The 26250-nt window shown below is 47.1% G+C and overlaps 1 protein-coding gene across 4 annotated transcripts in view; it reads right to left on the bottom strand.

The window, feature by feature from the left end:
• NBR1 (NBR1 autophagy cargo receptor) overlaps positions 1-20055 on the bottom strand; it is a 66806-nt gene extending 46751 nt beyond the window's left edge. For 3 of the 4 annotated variants that reach the window (XM_073572285.1, XM_073572286.1, XM_073572287.1), the window contains exons 1-2: positions 19871-20054; positions 14003-14114 (exon numbers count right to left, since the gene is read on the bottom strand). In XM_073572285.1, coding sequence (XP_073428386.1) covers positions 14003-14104 — 102 coding nt within the window. In that variant the 5' untranslated portion in view covers positions 14105-14114; positions 19871-20054. Of the gene's footprint in view, positions 1-14002; positions 14115-19870 lie in introns of all 4 variants that reach the window. The other variant, XM_073572283.1, reaches the window with a different exon arrangement.
• Between the last annotated feature and the right edge of the window lie 6195 nt (positions 20056-26250).

Genomic DNA, 26250 nt, shown 5'->3' with positions numbered 1-26250 from the left:
TAACTAGGCAAACACCACTGCCCTAGCACAGTAATAAGGGCAACGGGTTTACATTCTTAAGTGACGCGTCACATGGTAAAGCTTCAAGCTATAGGTCAAAGGTTTTCACAAACAGCGTATTCTTTAGTTATGAATTCAGAAAATAGTGCAGAATTCCTCCATAAAGGCATGTACACACATGTTGCGGTTTTGCTGTGGAAAACGCAGCATTTCACTATCCCAGCAAAGTGAATGACATTTCTGAAACCTAATTCACACACTGCTTAAATTTTTCCTTGCGTATTTGAAGTCGTTTCATATCTGCTGCAGGTCGATTGTTTCAGTGCCCTTCACCCAATCTGATGAATGGGAACACATCAAAAATTAACAACAACGGCTTGTATTTTATACAGCGTTTTTAGTGCTGAAATGTCTGTAGCAAATATGTAACGTGTGCGCATACCCTTAGATTCCTATGTGTTATCAAGACATGTTTCACCTACTTACCAGTTGTACATATACAGATAATGGGAAACCACTGTTGTCGCCAGACAGAGGTGACGTGGCTCTTAAAACAAATATAAAAATGGATACCAACATATACCAGAGAAGTGTATGCTAATGGGACAGCTCTGATCATAGGTTTAGCAAATAAAAGATGATGAGCACACTGATATACCGGACAGAAGGCATCTTTCAGCTCATTTTATTTTTCCACTGACAAAGCTGCCTAACGCCTGCAGTATAACTATATATTTACAGTGACTGGTAGAGCAGGTGTTTCCAGTGTGTGGCGTCACTAAGCCAAACCTCCAACTCCGCAATCTCCTTGACTCCGACTCCACAGCACTGGTCACTACTGAGCATGTGCATAAAGTGCAGCACAGATTCGTATCACCTCCGACCCCACAGCACTGGTCACTACTGAGCATGTGCATAAAGAGCAGCACAGATTCATCTCATCTACAACTCCACAGCACTGGTCACTACTGAGCATGTGCATAAAGTGCAGCACAGATTCATCTCATCTACAACTCCACAGCACTGGTCACTACTGAGCATGTACATAAAGAGCAGCACAGATTCATCTCATCTACAACTCCACAGCACTGGTCACTACTGAGCATGTGCATAAAGTGCAGCACAGATTCATCTCATCTACAACTCCACAGCACTGGTCACTACTGAGCATGTGCATAAAGTGCCGCACAGATTCATCTCATCTACAACTCCACAGCACTGGTCACTACTGAGCATGTACATAAAGAGCAGCACAGATTCATCTCATCTACAACTCCACAGCACTGGTCACTACTGAGCATGTACATAAAGTGCAGCACAGATTCATCTCATCTACAACTCCACAGCACTGGTCACTACTGAGCATGTACATAAAGAGCAGCACAGATTCATCTCATCTACAACTCCACAGCACTGGTCACTACTGAGCATGTACATAAAGAGCAGCACAGATTCATCTCATCTACAACTCCACAGCACTGGTCACTACTGAGCATGTACATAAAGTGCAGCATAGATTCATATCACCTCCGACCCCCCAGCACTGGTCACTACTGAGCATGTGCATAAAGAGCAGCACAGATTCATCTCATCTACAACTCCACAGCACTGGTCACTACTGAGCATGTACATAAAGGGCAGCACAGATTCATATCACCTCCGACCCCACAGCACTGGTCACTACTGAGCAAGTACATAAAGGGCAGCACAGATTCATCTCATCTACAACTCCACAGCACTGGTCACTACTGAGCATGTGCATAAAGGGCAGCACAGATTCATCTCATCTACAACTCCACAGCACTGGTCACTACTGAGCATGTACATAAAGGGCAGCACAGATTCATCTCATCTACAACTCCACAGCACTGGTCACTACTGAGCATGTACATAAAGGGCAGCACAGATTCATCTCATCTACAACTCCACAGCACTGGTCACTACTGAGCATGTGCATAAAGAGCAGCACAGATTCATCTCATCTACGACTCCACAGCACTGGTCACTACTGAGCATGTGCATAAAGAGCAGCACAGACTCATCTCATCTACGACTCCACAGCACTGGTCACTACTGAGCATGTGCATAAAGTGCAGCACAGATTCATCTCATCTACAACTCCACAGCACTGGTCACTACTGAGCATGTACATAAAGTGCAGCATAGATTCATATCACCTCCGACCCCCCAGCACTGGTCACTACTGAGCATGTGCATAAAGAGCAGCACAGATTCATCTCATCTACAACTCCACAGCACTGGTCACTACTGAGCATGTACATAAAGGGCAGCACAGATTCATATCACCTCCGACCCCATAGCACTGGTCACTACTGAGCAAGTACATAAAGGGCAGCACAGATTCCTCTCATCTACAACTCCACAGCACTGGTCACTACTGAGCATGTGCATAAAGGGCAGCACAGATTCATCTCATCTACAACTCCACAGCACTGGTCACTACTGAGCATGTACATAAAGGGCAGCACAGATTCATCTCATCTACAACTACACAGCACTGGTCACTACTGAGCATGTACATAAATTGCAGCACAGATTCATCTCATCTACGACTCCACAGCACTGGTCACTACTGAGCATGTGCATAAAGAGCAGCACAGATTCATCTCATCTACAACTCCACAGCACTGGTCACTACTGAGCATGTGCATAAAGAGCAGAACAGATTCATCTCATCTACAACTCCACAGCACTGGTCACTACTGAGCATGTGCATAAAGTGCAGCACAGATTCATATCACCTCCGACCCCACAGCACTGGTCACTACTGAGCATGTGCATAAAGTGCAGCACAGATTCATATCACCTCCGACCCCACAGCACTGGTCACTACTGAGCATGTGCATAAAGTGCAGCACAGATTCATCTCATCTACAACTCCACAGCACTGGTCACTATTGAACATGTGCATAAAGGGCAGCACAGATTCATCTCATCTACAACTCCACAGCACTGGTCACTACTGAGCATGTGCATAAAGTGCAGCACAGATTCATATCACCTCCGACCCCACAGCACTGGTCACTACTGAGCATGTGCATAAAGTGCAGCACAGATTCATCTCATCTACAACTCCACAGCACTGGTCACTACTGAGCATGTGCATAAAGGGCAGCACAGATTCATCTCATCTACAACTCCACAGCACTGGTCACTACTGAGCATGTGCATAAAGTGCCGCACAGATTCATCTCATCTACAACTCCACAGCACTGGTCACTACTGAGCATGTGCATAAAGTGCAGCACAGATTCATCTCATCTACGACTCCACAGCACTGGTCACTACTGAGCATGTGCATAAAGTGCAGCACAGATTCACGTCACCTATGACCCCACAGCACTGGTCACTACTGAGCATGTGCATAAAGTGCAGCACAGATTCATATCACCTCCGACCCCACAGCACTGGTCACTACTGAGCATGTACATAAAGGGCAGCACAGATTCATCTCATCTACAACTCCACAGCACTGGTCACTACTGAGCATGTGCATAAGGTGCAGCACAGATTCATCTCATCTACAACCCCACAACACTGGTCACTACTGATCATGTACATAAAGTGCAGCACAGATTCATCTCATCTACGACCCCACAGCACTGGTCACTACTGAGCATGTACATAAGGTGCAGCACAGATTCATCTCATCTACGACTCCACAGCACTGGTCACTACTGAGCATGTACATAAAGTGCAGCACAGATTCATCTCATCTATGACCCCACAGCACTGGTCACTACTGAGCATGTACATAAAGGGCAGCACAGATTCATCTCATCTACAACTCCACAGCACTGGTCACTACTGAGCATGTGCATAAGGTGCAGCACAGATTCATCTCATCTACGACCCCACAGCACTGGTCACTACTGAGCATGTACATAAGGTGCAGCACAGATTCATCTCATCTACGACTCCACAGCACTGGTCACTACTGAGCATGTACATAAGGTGCAGCACAGATTCATCTCATCTACGACTCCACAGCACTGGTCACTATTGAACATGTGCATAAAGGGCAGCACAGATTCATCTCATCTACAACTCCACAGCACTGGTCACTACTGAGCATGTACATAAAGAGCAGCACAGATTCATCTCATCTACAACTCCACAGCACTGGTCACTACTGAACATGTGCATAAAGGGCAGCACAGATTCATCTCCTCTACGACCCCACAGTACTGGTCACTACTGAGCATGTACATAAAGGGCAGCACAGATTCATCTCATCTACAACTCCACAGCACTGGTCACTATTGAACATGTGCATAAAGGGCAGCACAGATTCATCTCATCTACAACTCCACAGCACTGGTCACTACTGAGCATGTACATAAAGAGCAGCACAGATTCATCTCATCTACGACTCCACAGCACTGGTCACTACTGAGCATGTGCATAAAGTGCAGCACAGATTCATCTCATCTACAACTCCACAGCACTGGTCACTACTGAGCATGTACATAAAGAGCAGCACAGATTCATCTCATCTACAACTCCACAGCACTGGTCACTACTGAACATGTGCATAAAGGGCAGCACAGATTCATCTCCTCTACGACCCCACAGTACTGGTCACTACTGAGCATGTACATAAAGGGCAGCACAGATTCATCTCATCTACAACTCCACAGCACTGGTCACTACTGAGCATGTACATAAAGGGCAGCACAGATTCATCTCATCTACGACCCCACAGCACTGGTCACTACTGAGCATGTGCACATTCTGTAGCACAGATTCATCTCATCTACGACTCCACAGCACTGGTCACTACTGAGCATGTACATAAGGTGCAGCACAGATTCATCTCATCTACGTCTCCACAGCACTGGTCACTACTGAGCATGTACATAAAGAGCAGCACAGATTCATCTCATCTACGACTCCACAGCATTGGTCACTACTGAGCATGTGCATAAAGTGCAGCACAGATTCATCTCATCTACAACTCCACAGCACTGGTCACTACTGAGCATGTACATAAAGAGCAGCACAGATTCATCTCATCTACAACTCCACAGCACTGGTCACTACTGAACATGTGCATAAAGGGAAGCACAGATTCATCTCCTCTACGACCCCACAGTACTGGTCACTACTGAGCATGTACATAAAGGGCAGCACAGATTCATCTCATCTACAACTCCACAGCACTGGTCACTATTGAACATGTGCATAAAGGGCAGCACAGATTCATCTCATCTACAACTCCACAGCACTGGTCACTACTGAGCATGTACATAAAGAGAAGCACAGATTCATCTCATCTACGTCTCCACAGCACTGGTCACTACTGAGCATGTACATAAAGAGCAGCACAGATTCATCTCATCTACGACTCCACAGCATTGGTCACTACTGAGCATGTGCATAAAGTGCAGCACAGATTCATCTCATCTACAACTCCACAGCACTGGTCACTACTGAGCATGTACATAAAGAGCAGCACAGATTCATCTCATCTACAACTCCACAGCACTGGTCACTACTGAGCATGTACATAAAGGGCAGCACAGATTCATCTCATCTACAACTCCACAGCACTGGTCACTACTGAGCATGTGCATAAAGGGCAGCACAGATTCATCTCATCTACAACTCCACAGCACTGGTCACTACTGAGCATGTGCATAAAGTGCAGCATAGATTCATCTCATCTACAACTCCACAGCACTGGTCACTACTGAGCATGTACATAAAGGGCAGCACAGATTCATCTCATCTACAACTCCACAGCATTGGTCACTACTGAGCATGTGCATAAAGGGCAGCACAGATTCATCTCAACTACAACTCCACAGCACTGGTCACTACTGAGCATGTACATAAAGAGCAGCACAGATTCATCTCATCTACGACTCCACAGCACTGGTCACTACTGAGCATGTGCATAAAGTGCAGCACAGATTCATCTCATCTACAACTCCACAGCACTGGTCACTACTGAGCATGTACATAAAGGGCAGCACAGATTCATCTCATCTACAACTCCACAGCACTGGTCACTACTGAGCATGTGCATAAAGGGCAGCACAGATTCATCTCATCTACAACTCCACAGCACTGGTCACTACTGAGCATGTGCATAAAGTGCAGCAAAGATTCATATCACCTCCGACCCCACAACACTGGTCACTACTGAGCATGTGCATAAAGTGCAGCACAGATTCATCTCATCTACAACCCCACAACACTGGTCACTACTGAGCATGTGCATAAAGTGCCGCACAGATTCATCTCATCTACAACTCCACAGCACTGGTCACTACTGAGCATGTGCATAAAGTGCAGCACAGATTCACGTCACCTATGACCCCACAGCACTAGTCACTACTGAGCATGTGCATAAAGTGCAGCACAGATTCATCTCATCTACAACTCCACAGCACTGGTCACTACTGAGCATGTACATAAAGGGCAGCACAGATTCATCTCATCTACAACTCCACAGCACTGGTCACTACTGAGCATGTGCATAAAGTGCAGCACAGATTCATCTCATCTACAACCCCACAACACTGGTCACTACTGAGCATGTGCATAAAGTGCCGCACAGATTCATCTCATCTACAACCCCACAACACTGGTCACTACTGAGCATGTGCATAAAGTGCAGCACAGATTCATCTCATCTACAACCCCACAACACTGGTCACTACTGAGCATGTGCATAAAGTGCCGCACAGATTCATCTCATCTACAACTCCACAGCACTGGTCACTACTGAGCATGTGCATAAAGTGCAGCACAGATTCACGTCACCTATGACCCCACAGCACTAGTCACTACTGAGCATGTGCATAAAGTGCAGCACAGATTCATATCACCTCCGACCCCACAGCACTGGTCACTACTGAGCATGTACATAAAGGGCAGCACAGATTCATCTCATCTACGACTCCACAGCACTGGTCACTACTGAGCATGTGCATAAGGTGCAGCACAGATTCATCTCATCTACAACCCCACAACACTGGTCACTACTGATCATGTACATAAAGTGCAGCACAGATTCATCTCATCTACGACCCCACAGCACTGGTCACTACTGAGCATGTACATAAGGTGCAGCACAGATTCATCTCATCTACGACTCCACAGCACTGGTCACTACTGAGCATGTACATAAAGTGCAGCACAGATTCATCTCATCTACGACCCCACAGCACTGGTCACTACTGAGCATGTACATAAAGGGCAGCACAGATTCATCTCATCTACAACTCCACAGCACTGGTCACTACTGAGCATGTACATAAAGAGCAGCACAGATTCATCTCATCTACGACTCCACAGCACTGGTCACTACTGAGCATGTGCATAAAGTGCAGCACAGATTCATCTCATCTACAACTCCACAGCACTGGTCACTACTGAGCATGTACATAAAGTGCAGCATAGATTCATCTCATCTACGACTCCACAGCACTGGTCACTACTGAGCATGTGCATAAAGGGCAGCACAGATTCATCTCATCTACAACTCCACAGCACTGGTCACTACTGAGCATGTGCATAAAGGGCAGCACAGATTCATCTCATCTACAACTCCACAGCACTGGTCACTACTGAGCATGTGCATAAAGTGCAGCATAGATTCATCTCATCTACAACTCCACAGCACTGGTCACTACTGAGCATGTGCATAAAGGGCAGCACAGATTCATCTCCTCTACGACCCCACAGTACTGGTCACTACTGAGCATGTACATAAAGGGCAGCACAGATTCATCTCATCTACAACTCCACAGCACTGGTCACTACTGAACATGTGCATAAAGGGCAGCACAGATTCATCTCATCTACAACTCCACAGCACTGGTCACTACTGAGCATGTACATAAAGAGCAGCACAGATTCATCTCATCTACGACTCCACAGCACTGGTCACTACTGAGCATGTGCATAAAGTGCAGCACAGATTCATCTCATCTACAACTCCACAGCACTGGTCACTACTGAGCATGTACATAAAGTGCAGCATAGATTCATCTCATCTACGACTCCACAGCACTGGTCACTACTGAGCATGTGCATAAAGGGCAGCACAGATTCATCTCATCTACAACTCCACAGCACTGGTCACTACTGAGCATGTGCATAAAGGGCAGCACAGATTCATCTCATCTACAACTCCACAGCACTGGTCACTACTGAGCATGTGCATAAAGTGCAGCATAGATTCATCTCATCTACGACTCCACAGCACTGGTCACTACTGAGCATGTGCATAAAGGGCAGCACAGATTCATCTCATCTACAACTCCACAGCACTGGTCACTACTGAGCATGTGCATAAAGTGCAACACAGATTCATCTCAACTAAAAGCAGAGATCCCTAGAACAGGAGGAGAACATTTATAGAACATTTTCCTGCACTGTACGCAATGTATTGTATATTTTAGGAGTCAGTCCATTTTATACCAACTTCACTGAAATAGACACCGACTTATGGCTCCACAGCCCTGACTACTTGTCAAGTTTTATTTTAGTCTTTATTACAGACCAAGGCATTTCAACAATTTATATTGCATGAACAAGCCCAGCAACTTTAAATCTATTGAAACCATCACTAAGGGTTTACAGAGGAATCTGTCATGTCGCTTACACAACGCCCAGGCACTTTGATGTACAGCTTGCTCTGCACAGGTGTGTAGCACCGCGAGCTGTCAAAGTGCTGGGGTGTGCTCACAGCCGTCACTCACTGTACTGAGCAATGACTGTAGCTACTCAGTGCACAAGTCTATGATTGAAAGACAGCGGCTCCCGGGAGGAATACATTTCATTTTCTCCCGGTAACCAGGCTTTCAGCAAGAAAGCACTGCAACGCTATTAATCTACAGATTATTAACCTGCAGATATAGGGTTAGAGTTCTGGAAAATGCCAGGTTCCCTTTAAAACTGATGATCTATCCTTGTAATAAACCTTCAATACCATATCATTGGGGTTTGACTCTTAGCATCAGTGGTGTAACTAGAGTCCAATGGGACTCAGTGTAAAATTTGGACCTAGGCCCCAGGATGATGGTCAGATATATGGACCCTCGTAGCATTCTAAATACTATAAAGACATAGGAGTTGCCTCCCCCTTCCTCATTTTGTAATAACGTCTTCCATCCTGGGCTCCTCCCTGGTATGCATGACCTCCATCCTGTGCCCATTTCGGCATATACAGCCCTGGCAAAAATTAAGAGACCACTGCAAAATTTTCAGTTTGTCTGATTTTTCTCTTTATAGGTATATTTTTAAGTAAAATGTAAATTGCTCTTTTATTCTATAAATTACTGACAACAGGTCTTCGAACTTCCAAGCACTAAATTTTGTATTTATTTTCAGAACAAAACAATGCAGTACTTGCAGTCCTCAAATAATGCTAAGAAAACAAGTTCATAATCAAGAAACAAGAATACTAATGTTTTAACTCAGGAAGAGTTTAGAAATCAATATTTTGTGGCATAACCATGATTTTTAATCACCGCTTTCATGCGTCTTGGCATGCTTTCAACCAGTCTTTCACATTGCTTTTAGGTGACCTTATGCCACTCCTGGTACAAAAATGTAAGCAGTTTTGTTTGATAACTTGTGACTATCCATCTTCCTCTTGATTACATTCCAGAGGTTTTCAATGGGGTTCAGGTCTGGAGATTAGGCTGGCCATGACAGGGATTTGATGTGGTGCTCCTTCATCCACATATTGACTGACCTAGCTGTGTGGCATGGCGCATTGTCCTGCTGGAAAAACCAGTCCTCAAGAGTTGGGGAACATTGCCTGAGCAGAAGGAATCAACTGATTTTCCAGAATAACCTTGTATGCGGCTTGATTCATAAGTGTTGTCAATTCCCTGGCTCAGACTTCTGAGCCGAAGCTCCCCCTGCTCCCTCCGGTGGTTATTGGAGGTAGTGGAGCTGGCCAGATTGACAGCGGTCTGCCACCTGATGATGATGATGAAGATTGGAGATCTGGGGGAACTGATATTTAAGTCTGCAGACTTCCTGCAATCCCTGCTGGTAATTGCTTTACCGTGCATTCAGAGGTCTGATGTCTCCTGCCCTGATCCTGCACTGTTCAACTAGGTGGTTCATTTGCTTATCTTTTGCATCTGATCTGGTTTTGTCTCTCTCTGCTTGTTGTGCGGGTTCAGCTTGCTCTTCTGGGGGCTGTGCCTGACCACCGCTCCACATGTTACAGCCTGTGTCAGTTTGTTCAGTCCCCTGTTATATTGGTCTCTTTTACTTTGCTCCCAGTTCATACCGGAGTGCTGATATAGTGGGGGCGAAGTCGTGTGACTTCAGTGTTTTTTGTACATCAGACGTGTTGGATTTTTCAGGGTTTTTGCGTGATTTCAGACAGTGTCTTTCCTGTCTAGTCAGTTTGGGCCCCATCGTTTGCTCAGTCTATTTTTCTGCCTATTTTCATCTTGTCTCACCGACAATATGTTTGGAGGCTATCTATTCCTTTTGGGGTCTGCTCCGGGGCAGTTTAGGTTTCACCTTTCTTGCTTTAGGGCTTAGTTAGCTCTCTGGCTGTGCTGAGGCGTCTAGGGCATCGTAGGTACGCTCCATGGCTACTGCTAGTTGTGTGGATAGGATCAGGGGTCTGAAATCCACTTAGTTACCAACCTCTCTGGTTTTCTGGTGGCTTAGCCTGTTCCTGCCATCCTCCTCGGTGACCCACTCACAACAATACGTCCTTCACAAAGATTAACTTGCCCAATTCCAGCCTTACTGAAGCATCCCCAGATCATCACCGATCCTCCACCCAATTTCACAGTGAGTGCAAGAAACTGTAGCTTGTACGCCTCTCCAAGTCTTCGTCTAACCATTAGACGACCAGGTGTTGGGCAAAGCTGAAAATTAGACTCATCAGAGAAGATTACCTTACTCCAGTCCTCTATGGTCCAATCCTTATGGTCTTTGGCAAGGTTCAGCCTGGATCTCCTTTGCTTCTCATTGATGAAAGACTTTTTTCTACCTTTATATGACTTGAGCCCTGCCTCTAGGAGCCTGTTACGAACTGTTCTTGCCATGCGCTTCACCCCAGCTGCAATTTGCCATTCCTTTTGTAGGTCACTTGATGCCATTCTGCGGTTGCTGAGTGACATTCGAATAAGATGACGGTCATCCCGGTCAGTGGAGAGTCGTTTTAGCCCTTTGCCGGTCTGTACCTTTGTTGTCCCCAATGTCTGCTGCTTGACCTTGTTGTAATGGACTGCCATCTTAGAAATTTTAAGGATAGAGACAATATTCGCTCACTGTATTCCTCTGCTAGTAAAGCCAGAATTGAGCCCTTGTTTTCCTCACTCAAGACTTTTCTTTTCAACTCCTTTGGCATGGCTAAAAGTTATTTTTTTAATTCCTATTACTTTTGGGATATTACTCGCACTTGTTTTGCCATCCAACTTGTCCTATTACAAGAGGATTGTGAACACCACAACAGTGTTTCTTATACTTTCCTTCGTTAATTAATATTTGGTTCAGGTGATTACCCAATCAGAAGCACATTAAGTAGAATGAGGTATACTCTGGTTGGAATTCAACTGACACTGGAATGGAATGGCTGTCAGACATGTAGAGATGGTGATTTTTTTAAAACTGAGCAGTGGTCTCTTAATTTTTTGCCAGAGTTGTGTGTCCCTTTTCCTGTCTCCATCCTGGTACATATGTTCCTTAACCAGTCACCATTCTGGTATATATAACCACCATCCTGGTATGTATATTCCCCCGTTCTGCCGCTGTTCTTTAATGCACAGAAAACAAACAAAACTATTATACTCACCTTCCCTCCGCATCCCACCAAGTGGCGTCCTCGTCTGAAGCTGACAGCTAACAAGCAACAGGAGTGCATGACATCATTGCCATGCACTCCCAGTCATGTTGAAGTCAGCTTCTGGACTCTGATTATCCGGCAGCGTGTATTGCTGCGCCCGGACCTGAAGGGTCTTCGTGCCCGAATACACTTTAGCTTAAAGTGCATCCAAGGACACACATCGAGTTGAAGTTTGTGCTGGCATCAGTGTGCCCCCCACCTGCACGGGCCAGGTAGTGATCTCTGTGACCACTATCGTTGTGCCCCTGCTCAGCACCCTCACTGATGGGCTGTGTCTGACATTACAGCTCATTACAGTGAATAGGAATGAACTATGCATTAAAGACCAGTAGCAGAACAGGGGACATATACAAAAATACAAGTGGTGTCTGGAACACAGTTGATCGGTGTTGGTAATGCTGACTTTTAGACCTCTCCAATGATCTCATGTGGATGGCCAACCCTAAGAAAACACCATCAAAATTACATTGTAGAATAAACCCTTTGAATGCATGATTTGTAAAGAAGCAATGTAATGTTACAATTCTCCTGCTCTTAAATTGTGCATAGACATTTCAATAAATGACTTAGTGACTATCCCTGTGGAATACAACTGAGTGGATGGAGTGCGGTGACACTCACCCTTAGGATGGTTTTACACTTGCCATACTTTTTGCGGACCATATTGCAATGATTTTTGCAGTCTCCCGCAAAAACGGGCCACAAACAACCTTCTCGGATCGCTGTTTTTCCCTGTTATAAAAATTACCAGGGGAAAAAACGGCGATCTGCAAAATACAGTGTACCGCAAAAACAACTTAACGTTGTTTTTGCGGTACCATTGAAATGCATTGCGGCCATGTCCATAAGCCGTGAAAAATATCAAGCAAGCTCGATATTTTTTCACAGCCGTAAATACAGCCCTCACGGCCATACTTAGCGACCCTCCTACTAATTTTTGCGGGCCGATTTTGTGGCCCCATAGAAATCTATTAGGGCCGCAAAAATGGCCAGCAAAATAACGGAAGTGTAATACCAGCCAAAGTGTACTATCCTAGTACTTGAATCTTCAACTACGGACCACACTAGAGAGGTGGCACCAGCAGGAACTTACACACGGATTCCCAAAGCGTAGTGTTGTGATCTGAACACAACAACTAAAGGTGAGAATTGATCTAAGGGGGCGAGGGGTGCAAAAGATATTATGCATTTCACCCATCACACAGATATTGTACCCTGTGAAGAACTGTTAATTGTTTTCACATAATTCAGCACAAATTTCTCCTACTATCGCTGCAATAAGGAAAATGTCTCACTGGCTGCGGATCAGCAAGATCATCTTTTACTAGAAGTGCTGTGAACATGACAGCCGCCAGCTAAGCGTCACATTTTCTCCCCACAAATAATCCTTTAATATGGCAGACAATCACTTTAAAGCTTAAAAGGGGTTGTCCAGGACTGTGATACTGATGACCTATCGTCTGGATACTTATCAGATCCGTGGTGGTGCAACACCCGAAACCCACCATGACAAGCACGGTTCTGTGCACTCTAGTGGCCGTTACCAGGTACTACAGTTCAGGTCCTGTTCATGATAATCAGAGCTGCAGTACCCAGGAGCGGCGATTACACAGTGTATGGAGCTTTGCTGTTCTGGCTCCGTAGACTGTTTACATTTGGTCAACGCTGGAACTGAAAGCTGCTGATCTTATTTATTGGCGACACAACTTTGTATTTTAGTAGTAGCTGTGCCCAATATTGCAGTTCAGGCCTATCCACTTGAATGGGCCGAAGCTATGGATAGGTGATCAATATCCCTGTCCTGGAGAACACCTTTGCAGGGGTTGTCCTGGCCATGATTACACCCATAGCAGGAGTGTAACATGCTGAATCCTAATCGTGTGTAATATACTCATTGATAGGATTCAGCCGTTTTATAGCCCCAGTAGACAGCACATGACAGCTTATATGCGATGTGACCGCTTTCTCTTCTGATTCTCACTGGGGCTGGCTGACTCAAATAGCAATTTTAACACTACAGTTCTTAAAAACAAAGCGGCTGAACGAACAGTTCTTCCAAGAACTAGAGGACATGTATGTTTTTTTAAGTTTGACCAAGGCCTCGAGAAATCTATCACAATACATCCTCCCATCTGAAACGCTTACCATTGCCTCCACATCAGCCCAGGTAGTCTTCTGAGAATCGGACACGAAGAAGCTCTGCGTCTCCCCTCTACAGGACACACACAAGTTCACCTGCGGCTCCATGTTTCTGCACCTACAAAGAAAACAGAAGGAAAATATCAGAAGACGTCCACATACGAAAACAACGACTTCTAGAATGGAGTGCAATACTATAGTCACAAAGGCTATAATTGGGGATGGGGGACAATTTGCTTTCCTTTCCTGATTGGGCCCAGACTGCTGATCTTTTTTTGGCCAAACCTGTGTAACAAAGGTTTTATAAGCTCCCTTTATTCCTACCCAAAATGTTTTGTGAATGCAAGACGTATCTTACTGTCACCTTGTCTGTTTGCTGTCTGGCATGGCATTTCATTAGCGCTTGGGTAGGTCAAGTCTGCCATGTATTACGTAGATGACATGTGATAAGGGACAGCACCTTTCAGGAAAATCCTAATGCACAAGCTTCTATAATGAGCGCAATATGATAGATAACCTGTATATAGGTCAGTCAATTGCTGGTAGTTATTCAATGCTACATGGTGAGATAATGATTAATAGCACACACATAAGAACTTATGGAGCAAGCACAGATTTCTGCAGTGAAGATTAAGCCTTCCATATGTGGCTTGATAGATATACCTATATTAATATAGAAAACCCTATATTAAGGGTCACCAATCTAACCCAAGAAGAGGTGCAAAACCAGCTAAATAAGATTAAAATAGATAAATCTCTGGGTCCGGATGGCATACACCCACGAGTACTAAGAGAACTAAGTAAGGTAATAGACAAACCATTATTTCTTATATTTCGAGACTCTATAGCGACGGGGTCTGTTCCACAGGACTGGCGCATAGCAAATGTGGTACCAATATTCAAAAAGGGCTCTAAAAGTGAACTTGGAAATTATAGGCCAGTAAGTCTAACCTCTATTGTTGGTAAAATATTTGAAGGGTTTCTGAGGGATGTTATTCTGGTTTATCTCAATGAGAATAACTGTTTAACGCCATATCAGCATTGGTTTATGAGGAATCGCTCCTGTCAATCCAATCTAATCAGTTTTTATGAAGAGGTAAGCTATAGACTGGACCAAGGTGAGTCATTGGATGTGGTATATCTTGATTTTTCCAAAGCGTTTGATACCGTGCCACACAAGAGGTTGGTACACAAAATGAGAATGCTGGGTCTGGGGGAAAATGTGTGTAAATGGGTAAGTAACTGGCTTAGTGATAGAAAGCAGAGGGTGGTTATAAATGGTATATTCTCTAACTGAGTCACTGTGACCAGTGGGGTACCGCAGGGGTCGGTGTTGGGACCTATTCTCTTCAACATATTTACTGACGATCTGGTAGAAGGTTTGCACAGTAAAATATCGATATTTGCAGATGATACAAAACTATATAAAGCAGTCAATACAAGAGAAAATAGTATTCTGCTACAGATGGATCTGGATAAGTTGGGAACTTGAGCCGAAAGGTGGCTGATGCAGTTTAACAATGATAAATGTAAGGTTATACACATGGGAAGAAGGAATCAATATCTCCATTACAGACTGAATGGGAAACCACTGGGTAAATCTGACATGGAGAAGGACTTGGGGATCCTAGTTAATGATAAACTTACCTGGAGCAGCCAGTGCCAGGCAGCGGCTGCCAAGGCAAACAGGATCATGAGGTGCATTAAAAGAGGTCTGGATACACATGATGAGAGCATTATACTGCCTCTGTACAAGTCTCTGGTTAGACCGCACATGGAGTACTGTATACAGTTTTGGGCACCGATGCTCAGGAAGGATATACTGGAACTAGAGCGGGTACAAAGCAGGGCAACAAAATTAATAAAGGGGATGGGGAACTACAATACCCAGAGAGATTTGCAAAATTAGGATTATTTAGTCTAGAAAAAAGACAACTGAGGGGCGAACTAATAACCATGTATAAGTATATAAGGGGACAATACAAAACTCTCTCCAAGGATCTGTTTATACCAAGGAAGGTGACAGTCACAAGGGGGTATTCTCTTCGTCTGGAGGAGAAATGGTTTATCCACCAACATAGAAGAGGATTCTTTACTGTTAGGGCAGTGAGAATCTGGAATTCCCTGCCTGAGGAGGTGGTGATGCGAACTCAGTCGAAGGGTTCAAAGAGAGGCCTGGATGTCTTCCAGGAGCGTAACAATATTGTATCTTACAGTTATTGTTAGGTTTTTTAGAAGGACGTAGATCTGGGGATTTATTCTGACAGAATTTTATAGGCTAAACTGGATGGACTAATGTCTTTTTTCGGCCTTACAAACTATGTTACTATGCTACCTGATGACAGGGTAGGTCTTCACAAGTCTTGCTGAAATCCTCTGCACGTGCTCTGACTTAGAAGCCTGTTTCACACATCAGTTTTTTGCTTCAGTTAAAATCCGCTAAAATGGCGGACAACGGATCCGTTGTTGGACTGATGACAACGTTTGCCACCGGACCATTATTATAGCGGATCCGTCGAACGAAGAATTAGTTTCATGCTTGCTTTCCTGTGGATTTCTTTCTTGTATAATGGCCGCCGCGCAAGCGCAGATGGAGATCTCGGCACTGAAATCTCGGGAGATGAGATTTCAGCGCAGAAATCTCATCTCCCGAGATTTCAGTGCCGAGATCTCCATCTGCGCGGCGGCCATTTTCCAAGAAGAAATCCACAAGCAGGCATGAAGCGGCAGAGACCCCCCACGCTGAACGGGACAGAGCGCGGCGGTGCCGGCAACCACCGGGGGGACAGCACCGCGGCAAGTACTGGACACCCTCCGCGGCAGCACAGAAAGGTATATCCTCTTTGTAAGACGCACCCTCATTTTCCCCTCAAATTTTGGGGGAAAAAAGCGGAAAATACGGTATATGGACCTAACTGTATATAGCTGAGTGTATAGCCCCGCCCACTCCGCATAGACACATTCACTATAATATCCCACATCATCCGGTCAGCCAGAGCCACCGGACTACTACCCCTAATATCCCACATCGTCCCGTCAGCCAGAGCCACCGGATTACTAATATCCCACATCATCCCGTCAGCCAGAGCCACTGGACTACTACCCCTAATATCCCACATCATCCCGTCAGCCAGAGCTACCGGACTACTACCACTAATATCCCATATCATCCAGTCAGAGCCACCTGACTACTACCCCTAATATCCCACATCATCCCGTCAGCCAGAGCCACCGGACTACTACCCCTAATATTCCACATCATCCCGTCAGCCTGGGGTCAGAACCAGAGCGCTGAGTGGAACAGTCCTAACTTTCATACTGGGGATCCCTTTAAGAGAGCCTGGGATCAGAACCAGAGCGCTGAGTGGATTTGCCCTGACTTGCATACCAATGATCCCTTTAATAGAACCCTGGGATCAGAATCAGAGAGCTGAGGGATTTTCCCTAACTTCCATACAGGAGATCCCTCTAATAGAGACCTGGGGTCAGTACCGGAGCATTTGAAGGCAATTTCCCTGACTTCCATACCGGGGATCCCTTTAAGAGAGGCCTGGGGGTCAGAACCAAAGCGCTGGATGGATTTTCTCTGACTTCCATACCAATGATCCCTTTAAGAGGGAAGATGTGCCTACGGGATGAAGGGTGTGTGATGGGGACATGGGCGGGGGGGGGGGGGATTCATTTCTATCATGTGCTCTCTGCTCCTTTCTGGGGGCAGACAGTGGCTGGGAGCTTATATTCCCAGGGATGCGAGATTTCTCCCACCATGTCAGTGTCTGCTGAGGTTTTGTCAAGTGGGAAAACTTGCTCATAGCAACCAATCACAGTTCAGCTTCTTTTAACCAGCTCTGGTGAAATGAGAGATGATTAGTGATTGGTTGCTATGAGCAACAGTTTTCCTTGCAACCAATCACAGCTCAGCTTCTTTTGAACAGCTCTGGTGAAATGAAAGATGCCTCGTGATTGGTTGGCGATACACACACACACACATATATATATATATATATATACATAGATAGATAGATAGATAGATAGAGATATTTATCCATCATGTAACACCATAAGAGAATAGTCTGATTGGCTCCAAATGTATTCTGTAGCAGGACATGGCCCCAATCATGCAGAAAAATGGCATTAAACACTAACAAATTAAGAACTGGGGGTCCTAAAAGTAAGGAGTTCCCCATAGAGTCCTGATCTCAACATCATCAAGTCTGTGTGGGATTACACGAAGAGCAGAAAATCTGTGGTTACTTCTCCAAGATGTTTGGAACAATCTCACACCTGGCAGACTTTTGCATAGGACTGTATAAACACATGTATAAAGTCCCTATAATAATAATAATTTTATTTCTATAGCGCTGACATATTCCGCAGCACTTTACATTTCAGAGGGGACTTGTACAGACAATAGACATTGCAGCATAATAGTAATCAAAAGATCATAACAGATACCAAGAGGAATGAGGGCCCTGCTCGCAAGCTTACAGTCTATGAGGAAAAAAAAAGTAGACACGAAAGGTGGGGGATATTGTTCGGACCAGCCATAATGTTAAGTGTGTAACAGTACAGACACAGAGGGCTAATAGAGGCATAAAGCATGTGGGAACATGATGCGGGGAACCTGGTTATGGTCAAACTTTTGACTGTGCCACACAGGGATAGTTAGGTTAATGTGTTGAGGTGGTAGGCCAATCTGAATAAATGCGTTTTCAGGGCATGCTTAAAATTGTAGGGATTGAGAAAGGCCATCACGCCAAAACGCGCGTCGGGGTGGACACACCGGGTGGGCAGCCTCTGGTCTGAACAGGTAATGGATTAACATTTTCATACTATGGAATCTGTTCCTTGAATTATAGGCCAGTTGGGAATAATACAATACGCATATGAGCATACAAGGTAGCCATTTTATTGAAATGTGATTTACATTCGATTCTTTTCCCCTGCCCCCACCTGTGTGTGGTCATTTTTGTGCCCTACATGTGTAACTTAGCTTGGATTTATGCCTTTCACTATTGATCCAAATATCCTGTGACAATAAAGTATATTTTGTATTTTCCATCATTTTTGGGACTTTTGATCGTTTCTTTGTTGAGTGTTTGGTAAGAGGGAGACCGATTGGAAGAGTAACATGATTGGTAGTCGCTATAACCGAACTGACTGTTAGGGTGTGTGCACACGTTGCGGATCCACAGCGGATTTGGCCCTGCGGATCAGCAGCAGTTTCTGCTGTGGTGTACAGTAGCATTTAGTCTATGTAAATAGAAAAACGCAGTGCCCACGGTGCCGAGCTTTCAGCGCGGATTTGCTGTGGATTTAAATCTGCAGCATGTCAATTCTTTGTGCGGATTCAGTTGCGGTTTGGCACCTGCTCCATGACAGGTGTCAAACCGCAGGCTAATCCGCAATAAATCCGCAGATTAACCGCAGGTCTTTTACCTGTGGATTTAGACAAATCCGCGTGGAAAATTCCGCAGCAGAATCCGCAACATGTGCACACACCCTAAAAATGACACTGACCGGGAACTTGGAGCGACTAGGCCAGTGGAGAAATAATAAAGCGATGGCTCTTACATGAAGGAGTAAAATAAAGTGCGGAGACAAAAACTGGATGCGGTGGAAAAAGGGTAAAAGGAGTTCAGCTCTGAAGGCGCCATGCAATGTTACAGAGTCGGTGTGGCGGCTACATTCACCATTCGGATTTTTACCGTAGGACATTGTAGATAATGACCTGTGAGACAGATCTGGCACATTGCACCTCCGTGGCTGGGGATCAGAGGCTACAGAATACACAGCACTGTCCCTTTAAGAGGAATGCCACGACTTATACACACGTATAACAGGATTACTGCCCCGCACTACTAGCCACCATACCTGTGGTTGTCAGTGAGGACCCCACTACACAGCAGACACCGGAGACCCCTCCTCCTCCTCAGGAGCCTGCGGATCCCGGGCCTCCTTCAGCTCTGACTGTTGCCCCACAACATGGCGAGCTCACGTCTACAGACAAACGAGCGTCGCCGCCATTGGTTAGCGCTGACGTCACTCACGGAGACCTGACCGTTGATTGGAGGAGGGGCGGGTATGGCACACAATGGAGTCAGCACTGTATTCCTTCCTGTAAACAAGGGGGCGGGGCTGTGGGATAACAGCGCAGGACATAGCACGCACTAGTGTCCGTGCGGGCACCTGATCCGGGTCCATGACTCAGCGCTGCCTGTGACAGACTCTTTGCGTCACACAGCGTGCATAGTTCACCGACCCCAATCACGAGAGATTTGGTCACCAAGTGTGGGAGGTCGTGGGTAATGCCATGATAATTGCACGGCACGGAATTACTACCTGGTCACTGTTTATCACCCGTCTGTGGTATTGGCCATAGTGCAGTTGGGATTTCTGAAAAATAATTTTTTTTTCAGGCGATCAAATAAACTGGCGAATTTTCTTGTGAAGTTGTGGCGTTATGAAATGTTTATATTTCCTGAAAAAATACTCTCAACACCCCCCTCAGCCCAGGATAAGGGCCAAATACCAGGATGGCACCCAGGATAAGGGGAATATATACCAGTATAAGGGCCATATGTACCAGGATATGGCTCAGGGTAAGGGCCATATCTACCAGGATGGTGCCCAGGGTAAGGGCCATATCTACCAGGGTAGGGCCCAGGGTAAGGGGAATATATACCAGGATGGTGCCCAGGATAAGGGCCATATCTAGCAGGATGGTGCCCAGGATAAGGGCCATATCTACCAGGATGGTGCCCAGGATAAGGGGAATATATACCAGGACAGGGCCCAGGATAAGGGGAATAGATACCAGGATGGTGCCCAGGATTAGGGCCATATCTAGCAGGATGGTGCCCAGGATAAGGGCCAAATATACCAGGAGGGTGCCCAGGATAAGGGGAATATATACTAGGCTAGGGCCCAGGATAAGGGGAATATATACCAGGATGGTGCCCAGGATAAGGGCCATATCTAGCAGGATGGTGCCCAGGATATGGGCCAAATATACCAGGATAGGGCCTAGGATAAGGGGAAAATCTACCAGGATGGTGCCCAGGATAAGGGCCATATCTACCAGGATGGCGCCCAGGATAAGGGCCATATCTACCAGGATGGCGGCCAGGAAAAGGGCCATATCTACCAGGATAAGGGCAATATCTACCAGGATAAGGGCCATATCTACCAGGATGGCGCCCAGGATAAGGGCCATATCTACCAGGATGGCGGCCAGGAAAAGGGCCATATCTACCAGGATGGCGGCCAGGAAAGGGCCAAATCTACCAGGATGGCGGCCAGGATATGGGCCAAATCTACCAGGATGGCGGCCAGGAAAAGAGCCAAATCTACCAGGATGGCGGCCAGGATATGGGCCAAATCTACCAGGATGACGGCCAGGATATGGGCCAAATCTACCAGGATATGGACCAAATCTACCAGGATATGGGCCAAATCTACCAGGATGGCGGCCAGGATATGGGCCAAATCTACCAGGGTGGCGGCCAGGATATGGGCCAAATCTACCAGGATGGCGGCCAGGATATGGGCCAAATCTACCAGGATATGGGCCAAATCTACCAGGATGGCGGCCAGGATATGGGCCAAATCTACCAGGATGGCGGCCAGGATATGGGCCTAATCTACCAGGATATGGGCCAAATCTACCAGGATGGCGGCCAGGATATGGGCCAAATCTACCAGGATAGGGGCCAAATCTACCAGGATATGGGCCAAATCTACCAGGATGGCGGCCAGGATATGGGCCAAATCTACCAGGATATGGGCCAAATCTACCAGGATATGGGCCAAATCTACCAGGATGGCGGCCAGGATATGGGCCAAATCTACCAGGATATGGGCCAAATCTACCAGGATGGCGGCCAGGATATGGGCCAAATCTACCAGGATATGGGCCAAATCTACCAGGATGGCGGAAAGGATATGGGCCAAATCTACCAGGATGGCGGCCAGGATATGGGCCAAATCTACCAGGATGGTGGCCAGGATATGGGCCAAATCTACCAGGATGGCGGCCAGGATATGGGCCAAATCTACCAGGATATGGGCCAAATCTACCAGGATGGCGGCCAGGATATGGGCCAAATCTACCAGGATATGGGCCAAATCTACCAGGATGGCGGCCAGGATATGGGCCAAATCTACCAGGATATGGGCCAAATCTACCAGGATGGCACCCAGGATAAGGGGAATATATACCAGTATAAGGGCCATATATACCAGGATATGGCTCAGGGTAAGGGCCATATCTACCAGGGTAGGGCCCAGGGTAAGGGGAATATATACCAGGATGGTGCCCAGGATAAGGGCCATATCTAGCAGGATGGTGCCCAGGATAAGGGCCATATCTACCAGGATGGTGCCCAGGATAAGGGGAATATATACCAGGACAGGGCCCAGGATAAGGGGAATAGATACCAGGATGGTGCCCAGGATTAGGGCCATATCTAGCAGGATGGTGCCCAGGATAAGGGCCAAATATACCAGGAGGGTGCCCAGGATAAGGGGAATATATACTAGGCTAGGGCCCAGGATAAGGGGAATATATACCAGGATGGTGCCCAGGATAAGGGCCATATCTAGCAGGATGGTGCCCAGGATATGGGCCAAATATACCAGGATAGGGCCTAGGATAAGGGGAAAATCTACCAGGATGGTGCCCAGGATAAGGGCCATATCTACCAGGATGGCGCCCAGGATAAGGGCCATATCTACCAGGATGGCGGCCAGGAAAAGGGCCATATCTACCAGGATAAGGGCAATATCTACCAGGATAAGGGCCATATCTACCAGGATGGCGCCCAGGATAAGGGCCATATCTACCAGGATGGCGGCCAGGAAAAGGGCCATATCTACCAGGATGGCGGCCAGGAAAGGGCCAAATCTACCAGGATGGCGGCCAGGATATGGGCCAAATCTACCAGGATGGCGGCCAGGAAAAGAGCCAAATCTACCAGGATGGCGGCCAGGATATGGGCCAAATCTACCAGGATGACGGCCAGGATATGGGCCAAATCTACCAGGATATGGACCAAATCTACCAGGATATGGGCCAAATCTACCAGGATGGCGGCCAGGATATGGGCCAAATCTACCAGGGTGGCAGCCAGGATATGGGCCAAATCTACCAGGATGGCGGCCAGGATATGGGCCAAATCTACCAGGATATGGGCCAAATCTACCAGGATGGCGGCCAGGATATGGGCCAAATCTACCAGGATGGCGGCCAGGATATGGGCCTAATCTACCAGGATATGGGCCAAATCTACCAGGATGGCGGCCAGGATATGGGCCAAATCTACCAGGATAGGGGCCAAATCTACCAGGATATGGGCCAAATCTACCAGGATGGCGGCCAGGATATGGGCCAAATCTACCAGGATATGGGCCAAATCTACCAGGATATGGGCCAAATCTACCAGGATGGCGGCCAGGATATGGGCCAAATCTACCAGGATATGGGCCAAATCTACCAGGATGGCGGCCAGGATATGGGCCAAATCTACCAGGATATGGGCCAAATCTACCAGGATATGGGCCAAATCTACCAGGATGGCGGCCAGGATATGGGCCAAATCTACCAGGATATGGGCCAAATCTACCAGGATGGCGGAAAGGATATGGGCCAAATCTACCAGGATGGTGGCCAGGATATGGGCCAAATCTACCAGGATGGCGGCCAGGATATGGGCCAAATCTACCAGGATATGGGCCAAATCTACCAGGATGGCGGCCAGGATATGGGCCAAATCTACCAGGATATGGGCCAAATCTACCAGGATGGCGGCCAGGATATGGGCCAAATCTACCAGGATATGGGCCAAATCTACCAGGATGGCGGCCAGGATATGGGCCAAATCTACCAGGATGGCGGCCAGGAAAAGAGCCAAATCTACCAGGATGGCGGCCAGGATATGGGCCAAATCTACCAGGATGACGGCCAGGATATGGGCCAAATCTACCAGGATATGGGCCAAATCTACCAGGATGGCGGCCAGGATATGGGCCAAATCTACCAGGGTGGCGGCCAGGATATGGGCCAAATCTACCAGGATGGCGGCCAGGATATGGGCCAAATCTACCAGGATATGGTCCAAATCTACCAGGATGGCGGCCAGGATATGGGCCAAATCTACCAGGATGGCGGCCAGGATATGGGCCTAATCTACCAGGATATGGGCCAAATCTACCAGGATGGCGGCCAGGATATGGGCCAAATCTACCAGGATAGGGGCCAAATCTACCAGGATATGGGCCAAATCTACCAGGATGGCGGCCAGGATATGGGCCAAATCTACCAGGATATGGGCCAAATCTACCAGGATATGGGCCAAATCTACCAGGATGGCGGCCAGGATATGGACCAAATCTACCAGGATATGGGCCAAATCTACCAGGATGGCGGCCAGGATATGGGCCAAATCTACCAGGATGGTGGCCAGGATATGGGCCAAATCTACCAGAATGGCGGCCAGGATATGGGCCAAATCTACCAGGATATGGGCCAAATCTACCAGGATGGCGGCCAGGATATGGGCCAAATCTACCAGGATATGGGCCAAATCTACCAGGATGGCGGCCAGGATATGGGCCAAATCTACCAGGATGGCGGCCAGGATATGGGCCAAATCTACCAGGATATGGGCCAAATCTACCAGGATGGCGGCCAGGATATGGGCCAAATCTACCAGGATGGCGGCCAGGATATGGGCCAAATCTACCAGGATATGGGCCAAATCTACCAGGATGGCGGCCAGGATATGGGCCAAATCTACCAGGATATGGGCCAAATCTACCAGGATGGTGCCCAGGATAAGGGGAATATATACTAGGCTAGGGCCCAGGATAAGGGGAATATATACCAGGATGGTGCCCAGGATAAGGGCCATATCTACCAGGATGGTGCCCAGGGTAAGGGCCATATCTACCAGGATGGTGCCCAGGATAAGGGCCATATCTACCAGGATGGTGCCCAGGGTAAGGGCCATATCTACCAGGATGGTGCCCAGGATAAGGGCCATATCTACCAGGATGGCGGCCAGGATATGGGCCAAATCTACCAGGATGGCGGCCCAGGATAAGGGCCATATCTACCAGGATGGCGGCCAGGATATGGGCCAAATCTACCAGGATGGCGGCCAGGATATGGGCCAAATCTACCAGGATGGCGGCCAGGATATGGGCCAAATCTACCAGGATATGGGCCAAATCTACCAGGATGGCGGCCAGGATATGGGCCAAATCTACCAGGATATGGGCCAAATCTACCAGGATGGTGCCCAGGATAAGGGGAATATATACTAGGCTAGGGCCCAGGATAAGGGGAATATATACCAGGATGGTGCCCAGGATAAGGGCCATATCTACCAGGATGGTGCCCAGGGTAAGGGCCATATCTACCAGGATGGTGCCCAGGATAAGGGGAATATATACTAGGCTAGGGCCCAGGGTAAGGGCCATATCTACCAGGATGGTGCCCAGGATAAGGGCCATATCTACCAGGATGGTGCCCAGGGTAAGGGCCATATCTACCAGGATGGTGCCCAGGATAAGGGCCATATCTACCAGGATAGGGCCCAGGGTAAGGGGAATATATACCAGGATGGTGCCCAGGATAAGGGGAATATATACCAGGATAGGGCCCAGGATAAGGGGAATATATACCAGTATAAGGGCCATATATACCAGGATAGGGCTCAGGATAAGGGCCATATCTACCAGGATGGTGCCCAGGGTAAGGGCCATATCTACCAGGATGGTGCCCAGGATAAGGGCCATATCTACCAGGATGGTGCCCAGGGTAAGGGCCATATCTACCAGGATGGTGCCCAGGATAAGGGCCATATCTACCAGGATAGGGCCCAGGGTAAGGGGAATATATACCAGGATGGTGCCCAGGATAAGGGGAATATATACCAGGATAGGGCGCAGGATAAGGGGAATATATACCAGTATAAGGGCCATATCTACCAGGATAGGGCTCAGGGTAAGGGGAATATATACCAGGATGGTGCCCAGGATAAGGGGAATATATACCAGGATAGGGCCCAGGATAAGGGGAATATATACCAGTATAAGGGCCATATCTACCAGGATGGTGCCCAGGATAAGGGCCATATCTACCAGGATAGGGCCCAGGGTAAGGGGAATATATACCAGGATGGTGCCCAGGATAAGGGGAATATATACCAGGATAGGGCCCAGGATAAGGGGAATATATACCAGTATAAGGG

This window comes from Dendrobates tinctorius, unplaced genomic scaffold (genome assembly GCF_039654945.1).
Source record: "Dendrobates tinctorius isolate UK_male_01 unplaced genomic scaffold, ASM3965494v1 ptg000032l, whole genome shotgun sequence".
NCBI classification, from domain to species: Eukaryota; Metazoa; Chordata; class Amphibia; order Anura; family Dendrobatidae; genus Dendrobates; species Dendrobates tinctorius.
This window is presented reverse-complemented; position numbering and strand designations above follow the sequence as displayed.